General features: G+C 39.9%; 1 protein-coding gene across 4 annotated transcripts in view; it reads right to left on the bottom strand.

Moving 5' to 3' along the window:
- Positions 1-4,127: 4,127 nt before the first annotated feature.
- Positions 4,128-18,705, bottom strand: part of IGSF5 (immunoglobulin superfamily member 5) — a 34,424-nt gene continuing 19,846 nt past the window's right edge. For 2 of the 4 annotated variants that reach the window (XM_030469237.1, XM_030469236.1), the window contains 4 exons: positions 18,488-18,512; positions 15,596-15,708; positions 13,762-13,838; positions 4,128-5,111 (listed from right to left, as the gene is read on the bottom strand). In XM_030469237.1, the coding sequence (XP_030325097.1) occupies positions 5,043-5,111; positions 13,762-13,838; positions 15,596-15,708; positions 18,488-18,512 (284 nt within the window). In that variant the 3' untranslated portion in view covers positions 4,128-5,042. The remainder of the gene's footprint in view (positions 5,112-13,761; positions 13,839-15,595; positions 15,709-18,487; positions 18,513-18,705) is intronic. The other 2 variants (XM_008497226.2, XM_030469239.1) reach the window with 1 other exon arrangement.

The raw sequence follows: 18,705 nt of genomic DNA, 5'->3' as shown, positions 1-18,705 counted from the left end.
AGCATCTCAGTATTGTGTTTCCTATATTTTGGCATTCTTTCCCTGAAACAGAGAAAAAAAAATGTTTTCTGGGAATTTGATTGCTTTTAGAAAAAGCTTTTAGAGTAAACATCATTTGTGGGAGTGATCATACCACAGCAGAAAACAAACAATATAAATAACATCTGTGTGATCTGAATTCTGCTGTGGGAGTTAGTGCCTAATGATACTGGAAGCTCCCAAACATTAATTCTCTGAGCTGAACAGGAATAGCCTATTGCAATATTCCTCTGAGCCAGCAAAATTCATTAACATAACTATCTGTGTTATTCTAGCACAAATAATCCATGCCTCCTAGGATAATGTAAAAATACTGTTACCAATCTGCACATCCCAAAGAACTGAGGAAAAGCTGAGGAACAGGTAAGAGAAAACTGAATTTCCCAGGTCAGAAGGGCAGGAACCTCATTCAGAGCTACGGGCCAATGCACTGCAGAGTCCTCCTATCAAATCCCACCTTCACAGCTACACAGCTAAATATTCTACTGGCTGAAGAGGTTTGGTGCAGACATATTAGTATGGATTTGACTTGCCTTCTCTTTCCTTCTCCAGTTTTTCACAACACCAGTTTGGTAAGGTCAACTGAAATGGACATAGTGTTCTCCTGAAACCCTGGTGAGTGGGGTGATGGAGATGGGCAGGCACCAGTGTGCATAATGGGGAGACATTTTGCAGGTAGAGGCAGTGTATTTTATTGGATCAGCTGATATTGCTGGAAATACTAGGAAAATTTTCAGGGATGCAAGCTCTTACTTCTGAAATAGAAGCAGCAATTTGCAGAGCTAAATACAAGCTGAGAACAAATGCTTAGAAGCAAATTAGGTATGTATCAATTAGGCCTTTGTTTAAAGAAAATATATTTAGTATCTGTAGAGAAGAAAGGATGGGAAAGAGGGAGGAAAGTGAGAGACAGAGAAAGTTAAAGTTAAATGAAGTTGCTTGTCACCTAGGGGGATTAAGAGACAGGTGGTTTAGAGCCTGTGGAACAAGAGCTTAACATGGTGAGTAGGAGGGGAGTCTAATCATAAAAGTCACATCTACTGAGAGTGTGCTCCTCCATATCAAGTGGCTTTCTGAATTTCTCATCCTTAGAAGGGATTTATCAAGGCTGTTCTGAGAAAGACTTAAGATACTAACCACTTTTGGGAACAAATGTTTCTATATGGCAGCAAAGGTTTCTTTATTGTAGCTGTACCATATGAGACCATTTTGGTGCACACTGATGGCTTAATTTTAATTACACAGTTACTGTGAGGCCACTGAATAATTTTATGGGATTTCTTGCAGGTGTGGAATTTAAAGAAACTCATGGACAGAGAGTTGGAGGTGGGCCCTATTTTAGATATCTAAGACCTACTTGGGTGGGCAGAAAAGAGTAATGGGTTATCTGCAACATTTTGAGGAATGTAACATCCTCTGATATTACAGGAGCTTCTGCTGGGGAGGCTTGCAGGAAGCTGTGTCCTGCCTCATGCAGAATCCTTTTGAGGAAAGAGATAAGCCCAGTAACCAAAGAGTACTCATCTCTGAAGCTGGAATGCCCAAACACTTGAGAATGTTATATTTCGGGTTAGCAGCATGATGTATTGTATATTCTGCCAAAGAAGTCTTGAAAATAGAGGTTCTATTCAATCAAATCAGTAAGAAACCAAATGTTTAGTCAATATTGTGAGTACCCTTCAGTAGGAGTTCATCTGTTGATTCTGTTCAGCCCACACAAATGTGAAGTGCTTTTTTATTGTAAAAAGAAATCTCCACATGAAACCAGTGTTATTTTTAGGTGGCTTTGTATTAAAGGTAGCCTGAAGTTTTCTGTGAAATATATAACTGGTGAGATAACTTTAGGAAACCTTATTATAGAATTAAATTCTCTCTCCAATGCATTTTTCCTGCATATATGTGTATGGAATAGAAATAAGAATGTTTTATAAGGAAACACAAAAGAGTTTTAAACTTTCAAACTGTGCACAGTCTGTGAATAGTAGAAAACTAGATACTTCTAGATTACTAAAATTTCCCCCAAGTCCTAATTATAAGTCAATATTTACATGTACAAAAGATTGGTGTCTCCATAGCATGCCTGATATTCAACATTTTAGTCTACTGTGCCTAGTGCCTGCATATTTTATATTCCCTGTGTGCTAAAAACTGTGTCTGTGGTTTATGTATTTGTTTGTGGAGCTCTATTTGCAAGCATAAGCAACAGCTAGTGCTGGAGATGATATGCAGGCTGTATGACATTCTTAAAGAAAAGAAATCTGGAAGCATACAAATGCACCTGACTATAAATTTCAAAGACACCATAGGATTTTTTAACCTCATGCTAATGCTGCTAAGAGTATTCCATAGGTGTGTGGGATGCTTTCTTGTAGCTGGCAGGAAGGAAAACAGCTCCTTACTCTGGTGATAGTTTCCATGGTTGTGGTACTTGTGCAATAAACCTTCATCTGTTCGTGTCTGTGGGTTGTGCAGTCATTGGGGTGTAATTCCTGTTGCTGCTGTGTGTTGTCCACTGACATCTGCTGGCAAGTGGTCCCTGAGGAAAATCTGGCATTCTGGAGCACTTCTCAGCTCCCAGGTAAGATGCACAGCTAGAGGGTGGTCTGGGGTGACCTCATTAATGTTTATAAATATGTAAGGGGTGAGTGCGAGGAGGATAGTGTCAATATTTTCTCAAGGGTGACTAACAATAGGACAAGGGGCAGTGGTTATAAACTAGAGAATAGGAGGTTCCCTATAAGTATAAGGAAGGATTTTTTCACTGTGAGGGTGACAGAGCACTGGAAAGGCTGCCCAGGGAGGCTGTGGAGTCTCCTTCCCTGGAGATGTTCAAAGCCCACCTTGACATGTTCCTGTGTGACCTGCTGGAGGTGAACCTGCTCTGAGGGGGGGTGGGGGTGGGGGGGTGGACTGGATGATCTTTTGAGGTCCATTCCAACCCCTTTCTATGATTCTACAATTCTTTTGGCTCAGAGCATGCGTCTTCTTGCCCATGCCCTACACACCACCATGTTTTCTATTAAGATTGGAAAGATATAGATTAATCAGAGGAAAGGTTTTCTTCAGCTTTAGGTTGGCTGCTTTAATATGATACCAAAAAAAACCATTGAAGCTAAGCTTGAAAGCAAGGGCTTTGAGACAGGCAACATGGTATAGGCTATTTCCTTTTCAAAATACATTCTAGTGAATAAATGTTTTCTGTTGGGAAACTACAGCCTCCATGCATTTTTCATTTTTGTACTTCAGGATTACTTTACTGACAACTAGAGGGCTTTCTAACCATGCACGTGCACTGAAAGCCAAAGATCCATGGATTTTATCCCTGAGTCACAGGCTGGTATTACCCTGGGCCTCTCTCATGCAACAGATGTTCCTCTGATACAGTGGATTTTTGTTTGTGTGTTTAGGTTGCATTAAGCTACCACAGGAACTAAGAGAGGTCGGCAACAGAAACCTTATATCAGACCAAGGTAGGTGTTTCTCTCAGTGCGTGGTCACTTCAAGGAAACAACACAGATATTCCACAATGTGAATTGCTTACATTTTCTCTGTCTGACACTATAGCTATTTACAGCCCATGCTATTGGTATCATTGCATTCAATGGGAATGCATTTGAAAGCTCCTCCCTAACCAGAGTGTAGATGGCTAGAATTTGAAACAGCTTTGTGCACAATTGCAGATGGCAGATCATGAATTGGTCTCTGGGCTTGTTCTGACAGGTGGACTGAAAATGTGACTAGCAGTGCAAAAACCTGTCACAATGTAATAAGATGCTAAACATGCAAAACAACTCTTTTTTTCCCTTAGATCTGGTTTCAAATTTCTTTTTTCTTGCACAGGCTATCACCAAGAGTAATTCCATGTGGTAGCTTCTTTCGGCACTCAAAGAGTACCTGCATTGGTTCATACAAAACATCAACGTGTAAAACACTGAATAATTCAGAATGTTTTGAGTGGGTAGAAGGACAAATACACTGAAAATAACTTGTTTTTCTGGAAGAAGTTTGCCTTTTTGTAAAACACTAAGAAGCTTCAACCCTTTATTATGAAATAATAAATTTCAAAACAAATTTCAAACAAAGCACTTTCAGCTAGAAATCATAATTTTCAGCCAGTGAAGACAGGTATAGGGTCCATGTGCCAGATCTGTTCTACTGTTGAGGTTCGCTGGCTAAAGTGCGTTTCCCATGGTCATTATCAGCTCTGTCCCTGATGAAGAAACAGGGTCCAGCAGGAACACCAGCAGCAACCCAAGTCATTTGGCTGCCAGACTGAGCCCACAAGTAGAGCAGAGGCATAAAGCATTCAAGCAACAACTCTTCAAGGTCAGGAGTTTCAAATCCATATTTCCCGGCTTAATTTTTTTGCATTTCAATCAAAATAGGGTATTTTGGCTTGTGGGTGATGATTGTTTTTTTATTTAAAACTGTAAGGTATTTAAGAGAAACACTTTTAAGAAAAGGATGAAACAAATGCATTCTGATCTGAAAATACTTTCATTAGAAGTTCTGAAACAGTCCCCATGAAAAAAATCCTTAATTTTATTACAGAACAGAAATATATTACAGAACATTGCTCTATAATCTCAAGACGATCAGCTGTACATAAAGTACATTAAAAAGCAGTATATATTGCATTAACCAGTATTATGATTATTAACTTGGTCTTCCAACCTAATAAATGGCTTGCAGATCCAGTCCTTCATCTTGCTGTGGATAACTATTTCTGGCTGACAGGACTTTTGCTGATTTCCTTGGGACCCAAAGCACCGATTCTTGCTCTTGTAGAGTCCCATCAAATCCATTGTCTCTGAAGTTGAGACTGTCATTTGTGTCCACTATTTGCTGAGATATCAAATGTTACATGATAAAGGTTGCAATTTTATTTCATTACATGAGGAAAAAAAGGAAAAACAGCTTAAACTGAGAGAACCTTTCTCTGTTGCAGGAAGCCATCCAAACATGTACAATGTATCAGATGGAGAAATTTCCTGAAGCACATCCTAAACAAGTGTCACATTTCTAATTTTCTTTAGGTTGATTGGATAATCAACATATTTTTGAGGCTCCACCTGTGGGAGAATAAAAGCAGTTATAGAGCTAAAAGAAACTCTAGAAAAGCAATACTGCAAGGGTCCTCAGGAGGGTACCTGCCAGACCCTCACCCCAATGCATTATACCAAAATGAAACCAACCTTCACCTACCCCCTCAAAACTGAAATACAAATGAAAGGATGAACAGGAGAACAAAACAAAAGCTTCACCTGCAACACACTGATGGCAGATTGGGGAATTAATTTACTGGTTTTATGTTATCTGAGAACTTCTTGTGAACCCTGCAGGCTGTATTGTTTTAAGCAAAACATGATACTGGGTGTTTCTTCTCACGTTCTCTTTAAAAATCCATCTGTTAAACTGTAAGAAAAACTTAACATCTAGCACTGCTTTCCAAATACTTTAGAAAATGCAGCAATAGGTATGCTAATTTCATGTATCTTAAAGACCACTCTTACTATCTCATGTTGAGGGCTCATTCCAGGCAGACTTTGTGTTTGTTTGTTTTCCTATGGCTGGCATGATTCGACTTTCACTGACAGCACAGCAGCCTGTGTTCAAGTTCACCCTAGTAGGATTAATGCTGGGCAAATGCCCAGTGCTTTTGGAAAGCATATCGTCATTTGAAATCAGGATTACCAATCCTAATTACTTCTGTGCTTTTACAAATTATCATGGCAGAGGAAAAGAAAAAGAAAAATTCACCCTCAAACACATCCAAAAAACATACAACTTTGCTATTTAGATGTAGTAGAGAGACCTCCCACAGATAATTACAAAAGCAGATCTAGGGAATGAATTTTTTTCCAAATAACATGTATTTTCTTACAGCTTCCTAAATGAAACACCACAGTCAAACAGTTTGCTGTGGCCAACCCCAGTATTCATTTTATTTACCTCCAAGACAAGCTGTCTGCTGGCTACTGCTCCTTGCAACTGCCCCACCTGCTCTCAAGCTCGTGAAAATGAATGGAAATTTTACTGGTTTTCCCAGTAGAATTTATCTGTTTGTGACTTGTTTCCGGAGTGTTAATCACGTACAGTCTGTATTATCTTGGTATTCTTCCAGTCTTAAGCATCTTAAGTAATGCGTTTGGTACATACATATTATTGAATAAGGCATAGGGGAAAATGTTAGACAAAAGTTGTGGACAATATGTCCCTGGTTTTTAATGAGTCCCAGCAATTCAAGGAAAACCATGGGGTAAATATAACTATCCTAGAAATATTTCATAAGACAGCTACGTTCTGTTTTAAACACAACCCTCTCTCCCCTCCTCCCATCCCTTTTTTGTTGCTAGAACATACTGCTGTTTTCTAAATTTACCCTTCTTTTATGTTTATTTCTGTAGAGAGGAGAGGTGCTCTGGGAAGTAACAGCAGTGCCTGTCACTGCTCAAGAGACCTTTTCCAAAATCTCTCTGCTGCACTTCTTGCAGTTCAGCCCAAAGACCTCAGCAGTGCTCAACAGAGACATCACTCATTCGTTTCCAGAGCACATCAGAAGTTTCCTCTGGTCTGTGTTACCCTGGAGATTAATATATGATGATTAATTTATGGCAGAACAGTTATTTGTCTTTTCCTGATCGTTCAATTTCAGGTCTGTGACAGCAGACTTTCTCACAAGGACAGAGGTTTTAAGGAACTCTCTACTACTGCTCCCCCCAGAAATAACAAACTTAAAGTAGAATGGAAAAAAAAAATCTAAAAAAAGATGAAGCCAAGTGTTATGTTTGTGGAAAGCAAGTATTCCCAGATACTGTGGACTGTCTTTTGAGTATAAAGTAAACTGCAGCAGTTAGCACACTGAGTAACCAGAAAGTTTCAGAGGGGGTCCAAAAGCACTTTACTGAACACTGCCTCTGAAACTTTGAGAAATAGGTCATTATTTGAACCCCATGTTCAGTAAAATACTGGAATGAGATTATTTTCCATAACTCACTGCACAAAAACATAGAATGGCACCCAGGAAAAAAGAGATTAATCAGAAAATTCATCAAGTGCTATTGCTGACAGAGGCAATACCACAGAAGATTTTGGGTTGTATGTGACTTTGAGTAGGAGGGAGCCAGATGACCTGCAGCAGCTGGATCTAAACTGCTCTATTCTTCCCTGAAAGCACGGGGTAAAATGTAACCCAAGCATGCCTCTTTTGCTTTAAAAATCTCATCTGCAAGAATGAGCCATCCAGTCCTTTGCTCCTGGAATGGGAACTGTGCCCAAGATGCCTCCCCTCTGCCCTGCTGCATCTTTCATAGTTACTTGCTCAAGAGCAAATGCCCTGGGCAACTTATATTCTATTCTATTCTCACTGTGCTCTGATATAAATTAATTAATAATTTCATTCATTTCAATCAACTCCTGCTGTGTACTGGCCCATTTTCTGTAGAGCTTTCTCTGAAGTGGCAGAGCCTCACTGAGGTTGCAGTTCACTGGATATAACTTCATTGAAATGGAAGCTTCTGGCTGCTGGTGAGTGACCTAAAATTCATTTTTTGATGGTCTATAAGATCTCAAACAACACATTATGAATACAAAATGCAGAAGAGTAGGACTGCAAGAACCATTTCATGTTTAGAGCCTGACAGCTGCTAGAGCCTCTGGTTGGTTTTGATTTCTTCTTCAGTTTAATTCAGTGCTCTTACTAGCCCTGTCAGTCCTAATCTGAGAAAAAAATGGTTTCATTATTCATTTCATCATACAAATTGAATGGAAAAAAGACAGGTGTAGTGGCTCACTGCACAGCCCAACATTACAATAGCATGTTTCTAAGGTAGTTTTCTTTATCAGTAAGGATGCAGTATCATCTGCATTTCCTTTACATAGTTTTAAATCTCTTTGTGATGCTAGCTTGACATCTAGTTAACCATGGATAATGTGACAGTCACATGTTTCTAAGACTGCCTCTTGACTTATCATCTGCCCTGGATGCCTTTTTATGGGGATTACTACAAAGGGACTATTATACTGGGAAAAACTTTGCAGAGTTTTTTGGTTTGGTTAGGGAAACAGATGCCCCGTTTTTCCAGCTCTTCAGTCAGACAAAAAGACAGCTAACAATACATGGATGAATCAGAAGGTAAAATCAGTGTGTGTATCAGCTGATTTTACATGGTTGAATCCTTCAGTGGTGTTTTGAATACTGATCTTCAGTCAAGGAAGGACTTCTGCTCTTACAAGCGTGTTGTAGTAATTTCTGCAACCCATATGACATCAGTGACATCAATGATGAACACACATCTGGCATTATGAAACAGGGCTCTTATCTTGAAATTGATTTGACAGGTGGCAGCTCCTCAGACACTGATGCTGTAGAAGTGTGTGATACACTGAAAGCTGGGCTTGCTATTAGCCAGCCAAAAAGTCTAACTGTACCAGAACAAATTGCTGAAATTAATGCAGTTGGAGTACTACCAGATGTGCCTGCATGCACCACACATTTGGCTAAGTGTTGCAAAAAAAAATCAGCTTTCTGTTTCTGAAGGTAATTTTTCCCCTCGCTCTCAGTTTTTAATTCTCATTCAAATTCGCTTCATTTAGAGGAAAGTACCCACCTAAATATTCTGGATACCCTCAAAATAGTTTGGATACTCTACTGCTTCAAATAACAAACCAGTCAACTTTTCATAGACTCAACAGCTTTCCCCTCTCCATCAATAGGTATACAGCCTGGAAATTCCTTCTCATTTCTTGTGAGTTTATACCACTACCATAACTTCACTCCTTACCATTCTCCCACAGATAGTTGGAAAAAATATACTATAAACTGCACCTTCCTTTCTTATATCTGTATCATCAATATTTATTACTCTTAATCAAGATGCACTGACCAACATGTCATAACATGACATAATCTGTAGTACATTTCATCAATAGGGGTAAAAAGATTTGTTGTCATTGGTTTATATTTCTATTTTATTGACCTTTTAATTGGATTTCAATAGCTCAATTTTTCTTCTTAACAAACCTCAGAGTCAGAGCAGTTATACACTGTGTGATAAAGGGAGCTACAATTCGTCATTCATTTCCTTCCCAGTATAAAACCACAACCACAACTAAATAGTATTTCCAGTTTATAGAGTGTCATTTCAAGTAGGTAAGAAGAAAAATAGATCTTTCCCCATTAATGGAGCCATGACTCACTCTGGATGGGAGAGAAGCAAAGGTGTGGTGGCAAGTGCAAGCCTCCTCCAGGCTGTGCTGAAACCAGCTGGATTACACTAAGGGTGAATCTGGACCACTTTAAGTGAACAGTCACTCCCTCTTATGAAATAGCCCTCTGATGTACCATAGGCACATATGGCATATTAAATGGACTCATTATGAAGCTTGTGTAGGAGGCTGTCCAGTCCATTCTGAAAGATGCTGAGTCCTTAGAGCTCCTTTTGTACCAATGGGACTTGAAAAAAATGCATTTCCTTGGAGGTGGTACTCAGGACCTGGCAGAACTGGCCCTGTGGCCCTTGTTCAGGCCAAACTGTCTGTGGGACTGCCTCAAAATCTGCTAGAACCAAGCTAAGGGATCTTCCACATTGGACCTGGGTTTTGAAATTAGTACAATGGATCAGGGCATGAGAAACATCCCCTCAGCTGGGTCCTTGGTCTCTAATACCTGTTTGGCCAGATGCTCAGCCCTGGAACTAGTAGCAAGGATCAATCTCCCATCTCTGACAGTAACAAAATATGCAATTAAACAAAAGCCTGTAACTGTACTCTCCATTTGACCTTTTCTTGGCTAATGTAATCAGAATGAAGACCTTCCAGCACCCCTAAATGATGCTTCTGGCCTCCTCTTCCAGCAGCTGGTAATTTTTTCCTCAGCTCAATAATTTAGCTCAATATTCATCATTTTTTAAATGTCTTGCACACCTTTTCACCCCTTCTCCTTGGCTGAGGTATTACTTTTCCCTCAGATGAGTTGCCAGATCTTTTGTTCATGTTGTGAATTGATCAGTGCAATTGCTGGGCAACATTAACCTTCTGTGAATGTTTTTCATTAGTTTCTGATTCAAAGAGCTTGAATAGCAAATAGCTGACCTAAGTGACTTTCTGTTGTCACCTTTACAATGAAACTCACCATTTACTTCATGTAGTTTACTTCATTACCTCATGGGCAAAAACTTCTGAGGAAATCTGTCTTACAAAGTCTCGCTTCATCTCCTGAATCATTTAAAAGTTTAACTTTTTACACATGAAATAGAAGGGATGAGATATGAAATTGATACCCTCAGAGATGCAGGGAGGCTGCCTAATACCTCTGACTTGCATTGAACTTTCCATCTAATTTTCTCCTGCAAGTGGATGGAACAGACTGTGCAGTAGGTACAGTCACCTCTGTCTAGTCAAAAGGCTACCTAAAAAAATCTTGATTCACTGTGATTGCCCTCCTTTTCATCTCATTCCCACATCCATGAGCTTCTTTTAATTTTAACACTCCATTAAAGCTTTGCCCATATGGACCTATTTTCTTGCCTTGTTCTTGTGGTTAATCCCAGTCCCATGAAATGATAAGGAAGCCAACCACAGAAATCATCTTTCACCTTGCAGTGGTGAAAAGACAAGGCTTTATGTCTTCAGCCTCTGTGACTCTTTCCATCAGGAGATGGGCTTCTCACTACTTCTCCACCCTGCTCCTGAAGGAGAAGGTCCTGGGTTTTATGCTCCTTTTTCTTGACCTCCATAGAAGCACTGCAAGGGCATTTGCTCATTTTTCTTGATTATCCAGGGAGAGAGAGGCAATTTGCTGGAGTCCAACCCTTGATGACCTCCTTCTCTATGGGAAATATTCTCTCAGTAACTTCTCTTCCTCTATTAATTTTTTTTTAACCCAAATTTGTCATTAGAAAATCCAGAAGAATAAAGTTGAAAAATTTGGGGGAGTGTTTCCACTGTCAAGGGAGAGAAAGCCAACTGAGCAACACAACTTTCAGTATTTAGAAAATGCAGTGGCAAGAAGGCGAGTGGTTTCTGAAGAAATTGTATCAGCTCTAATCAGCAAACAGTTAAATGGCTTGATATCTGATTTCTCCTACTTGACAAGAAATTTAACAAAAGTGCACCGCGATATTCATTATGCATTACAGTGGCAGCAGTGATGACCAGACTTCATTAGAATGCATCCAGGAACACTTTTTTGTCAGAAAACTTCCATTATGCAGTTTACAGCTAAGTTTATGCATGTAAAAATAAAAACAGCTCTTTCTATCTAGGAAATGTTTTATTTTTTTTTTTATATAATGCCATAAATTTAAATCACGGGCTGCAAACCTACCATTTTTAAGGTAAACTGACAAACATTTATCAGTTCCTACTAAACAAATAGGGCCATCACAAGGTACTGTGAAGTTCTATTCAAACTGAGAAATATTTTGTTTTCACGAGGCATTTTTAGATTGCTAAATATTCCTCCAGCATATGGAAAACAGTTATAAGTAATTTTCACCTCTAGATTATCTCTTTATATATTTGAAAACTGTGTGTGTAGTTAGTGGTGCAGCTAGAAGCCACTGTAACAGAGTTGGGCAGAATATTGTCCAGGAACAACTGGTTTAAGAAAAATGGTTCCACTTTATGTTGTGTGCCTGTGATGGTTGTTTCCCTAGAAACTGGGCTGCAAGGGATCATTGAGGCTATCTAATCAGGAGCATGAACCCAAATGCTTGTGAGCCCAGTCTCCTGATGGTTCCCAGTCACAATATGTCCATTCTCACTGGGGAGCTGCCTGAAGATCACCCAAATGGGACACCTCTCAGATGTCACTGGGAAACAGCTACCACCAACTCAAGTTATTGCCTTCCCCTGGAATGTGTATAAGGGGGATACAGGGATAAGGTGGATACAGCTCTTTTGCTTCTCAGAGAAGACTGTAAGGTGCCACATGCCTTGTGCATGTAAACATAGCCAGTGGCTTAAAAACTTGTCCATAAGCGTAGCAAACACTGTCTGAAACTGTTGCTTAGGGTTAGAGATCCATACTGAGCCCTCAGCAGTTTTGTACATGCTTTTCAGTTTTGATTTAATAGTATTTTGTCTGAAAAGCAATTAATGTCAAACATAGCAACTACCAGCCACAAATACATCAGTATCACTACCTTTATTCTTAGTGTTATTGTTTTGATCATTGTTTTAATCATTGATTGAGTACTTCCTAAATTTCAGTGTGCCAAAAGAAATAGACACATTCTGCTATGATTTATATGCAATGTCATCCCAAGACAGATTTCTGCTTTCTACATGTTGAAACAGCTCTTCAAAAATGAATGAGCTATCACTGTGTTGAGGAGTGAACTCTGTAAGATATCACTGACACTTTCCCAATAGAATAATGGCAAAAAAACATCACTGAGGTGCCAAATATATTTTACAAATATATGGAATAAATTAAGATCCATTCTGCTGTTGTGCTAGGAGCTAACACAGCCCAACACCACCCTTTAGAACAGTGGTAGCTGTGAACAGGAAAAGTAGAAGAATAAACACTGAGCTCTACTTCTTTACATGTTACCTATCTGGGAAAGGAGGAAAGATCTAGGGTGGACTGTGTGTTTGCTGCCTGCTTTTCCTTCCGTCATTTCCTGCTGAGATACCAAAAGTCTCTAAGGTCAGTGTAAAATTCCTGACTGAAGAAACTTCTGTGGTGTGGTAGTGTAATTGGAAAATGCAATCAAGAAATGACCCAGAGAAAATGTACATTTATTTACTGTATCTGCACTGGATTTTGTTTGCAAAGGAACCTCAACCTCACCCTTAGCAGTGCCTCCATCCTATATCCACATCTCCTCCAGTCTGGCAAGTGGGAAGAACAACAAAGTCATTGCAGACCTCAGTTTCTGCAAAGGCATCTGTGTGACAGCTCTCCAGACCCAAAGCAAAGCAAACCTCCATGTTATAGTGGTTTAATGCATAATATACAAAGAGGTGAATTTTCAAAACCCAAGCCAGAGCTACTCCAGCTGGCAAGGGTGGAAGAATGAATTAATAATAATAAATATCCTTGTGGAGGGGAAGGAGGAGATTTTTAAATCCCAGGAATGATGAAAAGAATTGGCTTTACCTATGGGAAATCTGTCCCAGCCAGGGCTGCCCACCGTGCTGGCTGTCAGAAAGGCCTAGCTGACATTTGGAGGAGGAAAGGCATGAAAAGCAATGGAAAGGAAAGAGCAAAAACTGGCTGAATGCCTGTCAGAGTTCAAGGAGATGATGCTTTTAGTCATATGGCTAAGTTTTAGCTGGCCCTGCAAGGACCAGGGAGTTAGACTCCATGATCCCTGTGAGTCCCTTCCAACTTGAGATATTCTTTGATTCTATGAGGGGAAGTCTGTGAGTTTGTACCTTTAGCCTGGGAAGTGGGGAGAAAGATGTAGCAAGGTGCTGAGGGAAAGATGTGCCAAAAGCTTTATTAGACATTTCTTCCATATATCAGAGATGGTTATTTCTCCAGCACCTCCCATGCCCTTCAAAAATCAATCTAAACCTGAGGCTAACACCCAGGGCACTTATTCTTATAAATCAAACATTCATGAATGCTGAAGGGACATTCCACTTGCCCAATTTCAGCTGTAATTGACTTAAAAGGTGTCTATCTCCACCCAAAATCTAAGTTTGGATATTTTAAGATACACACTGTGTGAAAAAATAAAAAGATTAAAATATAAGCATTATAGTTACCTTTGGTACAGAACTGGTATATAAACCTGCATCAGAGACAGTGAACTTTGAAGACATTGGTGCAAGGAAGGTTACTCCTGTAACAAGAAAATACAAGAGTATTTTTAATCAGTGTCCACCATATCATGAACCAACTACAAGCCATTCAGGAATACAACTAAATATGATTTAATACTGAAAGAGAAACTCTAGATAACTTATTGGTATAACATGGCATATTTTTTGTAAGTAGAAGTGCATTTGCAGGGGTGTCTTATGTGAGTAGACACCAAGAGCTGCCCTCCCATTAGACATTAGTCACTTCCAGATGGTTCCAAGACAATCCTGCTGTTGGCCAAAGGTGAGCCCATCGGTGACACTGGGTACACCTCTGTGATAATGTATTTAAGAAAGATGAAAAAAAACACTGCACAACTGGAGCTGGGAAGGAGGAGTAAGAAAATGTAAGAGAAACAGTCTTGGATAATCATGTGACAGAGCAGAGATTCCCCTGCTGCCCCTGGAGGACTGCATGTCAGAGCAGGTGGGTTTGCCCTGACGATTTGCCCTACAGCAGCCTGTGGATAACCCACACTGGGGCAGGCTCCTGGCAGGACTTATGACTCCATGGGTCACCCACATTGGAGCACTCCTGAAGGACTGCATCCCACGGGAAGGAGCCAACTCGGAGCAGGAAAAGAGTGTGAGGAGGGAGGGATGTCAGAGCCTGACCACCCCTCCCATTACCTCCTGTCCCATTCCTTGCTTGCAGGGAGGAGGTAGATGAGCTAGGAGGGAAGTTGAGCCTTCAGAAAGTGGTGTGGGGGAGGTATTTTTTTTGTTTTTCATTCTCACTATCCTATGCTGTTAATAATTGGCAATAAATTGAACTGATCTTCCCCAAATGGAGTCTACTTTGCCAGTGACAGTAATTGTTGGTTGATCTCTCCCTCCTTATCTTGACCCACAAGCTTTTTCTCTCTTATTTTCTTCTACTGCCCCGCTGAGAAGGAAGAGTGATAGAGCCACTTGGTGGCCATCCAAGGTCAACCCAGCACACTAACAAATATGAAAAGAGTCCATCTAGGATGCAGTAGAATAATTTGTTCAGGTTTACTTAGTTTTCCTTTGATTTTTTATAACTGCTACATTTAACAATTCCACATGCTCTTGAAATCTTTCCACTACACTTACTTCTTCACAATTTATTTGTTAGGGAGAAAAGCATGTATGCCTGGATTATAGACTCTGCACAATAATTTTGTGTCATTAAGTGTTTGATTAAATGGTTTGATAATAATGTGGTTACAAATGCAAGTGGTGGGTAGTGATTTGGTGGAGATTTACATTTTCTTTCAGAGTCTTTGTGCTTAAGTGCTAGAATTGATAATGCTTTAGTCATCAGTAAAATCATAGTTCACTGCCTTTTATTCTTTCTTTTTTTTTTTTTTTTTTTTTTTTTTTTTTGCATGTGTGTGTTCTCTCATGGTGGTGGCAAATTTTTTTGATTTTACAAACCAATGGCAAAATATTGCCTAAATTGAGTATTGTATGGGAACCCAGTACTCCTGCCTCTGGCCTCAGATATTTGGAAGAACAAAGACAAAAGAAAAAAAAGAACCAGCCAAACAACCAAACAACACACACACACACACAGAGGACTAAAACAAAATTTAACTGCAGAGAACTTTGATGTTTTCTCAATAATTATGAGAGGCCATACTCTAGAAAATTCAACATGTTCTGAAGCCATTACAACGTACTATGATATCTTGTAATATGATTTCTTGACAAGTCCAAAATGCCTGTGTTAAGAAGTAGTTTGACAATATCTGATTCACTAACTCAGACTTACTTGGGATTTTTGCTGCGTTCCACAGTTCCTCTGGAATGTAGCCCTGATTCTCACTGCCATGCCGTTGCCTGTCTTCCAAATCAGCATCTTTTTTCTTCTCAGCTGCAGCTTTTCTAGAAACAAAAAGGCGTCACTAGAACTTCATTATGATGTGAGGACTCTTGGGTAGTAAGCTACAGAGAAAAAATTCTATGCCTAACTTTTGAAAAAAATAGATGCAAAACCTATACGGGCCTTCCAAGTAATTATCTAGTAAAAGTTTGTCCCATACAAGTATTACCTGTGAAATACTGTTTAATAAGTTTTTGTCAGCTTCATTATCAGTAGAAAAATAAAGTGAGCACTCTTCAAAGAGTGAAGACTCTGTTCCAGATCATAGATTTTATAAGAAATTAATTTTGACCTCTAATTCTGAAATACAGAATATTTAGTGGTCTACTAATGAAACACCAGTTCGGTCACTTATGGCTGCTCATCTTTTTTGTGATTTGAGTCCCTCCAGGTTGAAAAAAAAAAAGAGTGTGTTATCTCACATCACTCCAGTTAGCTCCCAAAGGATTAATCTGTATTCTCCAAATATAACCTTTCACTTTGAAATTTAATTAACAAGTGAATGTAGTCACAGTGAAGCTTTCAGAACTATTTAAGGTAAAACAACACATCTCTGAATTTGTAGAATGGTGACCTGCATAGCTGAACAGAGAGAAAAAAGTGCCTTGTTACTGAATACTCTTATGCTAGGAGAGATGCTACTATTCATCTGCTCCTACCATGGACTACTTTCTGGGATAGTCCCAGGTACATCTTTGCCTAGATTTGTGGTGTGGCAAGTCCAAAATAGATGGCAGAACTATGACAACCCAGGGATTTGTAGGCTAAGGAGGAAGTGTTCTCAGCTGGCAAAACTTGTGGAAACTGCTGCATTTACTTTTTCATGTTTAGTAGGAATTACTTTGCAGGCCCATAGATCTTCAGATGAGCGTTACTAATGCACCCATAAATCTGACTAGTCAGCTATGACTATGTGGCCTTTTTAGGAGATAAACATGTTAGATACTACTAAGAAACTTGTCATGGTTGCTAGCAGACAAGAGCAATTGTTTAAAAATATCATCTCCACACGTTACACGATACTGTGCTGTCTGTCTTATCTGATCCCTGGATCTCAGCAAACTCAGTGCAGTAGCAAATCACAAGCAGCTACAAAAAAGTGTGAAAGGTACAGAAAGATAGCCAGCCATGTTAAAAATAAATGTGGGAAGTAAAACAGTATATCTTTGGTCTGACCACTTCTTCACTACTACTACAACACAGCTTCCAAAATCTGGACCGTCATCATTCCTTTTCCTGCAGGTTGGTTACCCCCAAGAAAAACCCACCAAACCTACAAAATCTTGTAAATTATTGTAAGCAATTTCTGTGGTTTCAGTGTCACTGTTTACACATGCTAAAATCTCCAAAAGTGTCGGTATTGAGTTTCCAAGTCCAACATGAGCCATAAAGCCTGGTGTCATCCCAGTGCTTAAGTATTTTCTTTATAGTTCCTTTAACTTTCAAAGGGTAAGCAACATTTATGAAGTCGATGCAACAACTCGGTGTTTAAAGTTGATGGAAAAACAGGCACTTCACTGGACTGAGAGGTAAAAACCACAAATTCTGTCATAAATTTTTGCCTCAGCAGGGTTGACCTTCGTAGAAGGCTTCTGGCAGCAGCAAGTTAGAATCCAGGCAAAAAGTCTTTGTAGGACTTTATTAATAGCAAAACCCTTATGCTTGTTGTATGTGCTTTTAGCCTCACATCTCCAGATTTAGTCCTGTCCTATTTATGTAGCTCCACTTGGTCAAATGATCAATTTAGCATCAGAAACTAAGAAATCACATGGAAGTTTATGGGCATGGCATGGCATAACTAGCTTCATTTCCTCAGGAGTAAATACTGTTTACCTAATTTCCTTATCAATAAAGTGCTCTATAAATGGGAGTCTGTCAACAAATCTCCACAAAATTTCCACACAAGAGGCCATTACTGAATCTAGGTATCACTGAAATGTCAGGCTATGTGGTGTAACATTTTGTGAACTCATTAAGAGATGGAGAGTTAAAAGCCCCACATGCATAGGCAGAGCATGAATTCACAATTCATGCCTAGAAGCCTAGAGAAAAATATCTCTAAATAACCCCTCTGACATTGCTGCCACAGCCGCACTGGCGCCGATAAACAAGATTGTAATGCTGATAACCACCTGCTCATGATTTCTAAGGCTTTTCAACTCACTGCAATATTGTACCAACACCTTCATCCTCCGGTGCTTCTGGTAATCACTTGATTAAGCGTTGACACTCATCACCGGAACATCTTTACTTTTTTTTTTTTTTTTTTTTTTGTTTGTTTGTTTGTTTGTTTGTTGTGTTTTTTTTTTTTTAATATATTTATTATCAGCCTAAAGCTAACGAACCTTATAAGAGATGGGGAGACCGTCTAATTTGCCTGCCAACCACCCTTAATCAGCTTGCGGCAAGGCTTCCCCCCCCCCCGGCATCTCCCACCCTCCCCAGCATCCGCCCCACCTCCCTCCGGTCCCCTCGGTGCCGCCGGGCTCGCAGTGCCCCCCTGTGGCAGCGCGGGCAAACGCCCGCCGCGCTGCTGGTAGCCAGCCCGGGGGTAGAGGACGTATTTTAAGGATTCGCTTCGCCACTCAGCTTCAGTGGGGGTTTACTTTCAGGTTGTCGTTGCCGAATCATTTTCAGGATTTGGGTTTTATGATTTTTTGTTGTTGTTGTTGTGGTTGTTCTCGCCGTCTGGAAAGCGGCACTTCCCTCTCGCCATCCTGCGGCTGCCTGAAAAGAGGTCATTTAAAAAAGAAAAACTCTCCCAGCTCTCATCCATCTTACCTTATTTCCATTTGATATATAGACTCTGAGAAAAGAAAAAGAAAAAGGCATTTAAAAATATAAGAAACTAAACCTTGACCCTCTACAGAGCTCCTGCTAGAGCATGCACTGCGTTCCGGCTCTCACAGGAGCATCTCTGCTCCCTGCGTACAGAATTATGCAGCATCCCTACAGAACAGTTTACTGAGGAATGGGGAATGTGTCCCCATTCCTGAAGG

Source organism: Calypte anna, chromosome 1 (genome assembly GCF_003957555.1).
Source record: "Calypte anna isolate BGI_N300 chromosome 1, bCalAnn1_v1.p, whole genome shotgun sequence".
In the NCBI taxonomy this organism is placed as follows: Eukaryota; Metazoa; Chordata; class Aves; order Apodiformes; family Trochilidae; genus Calypte; species Calypte anna.
The sequence above is the reverse complement of the archived record's forward strand: the minus strand, read 5'-3'. Positions and strand labels throughout refer to the sequence as shown.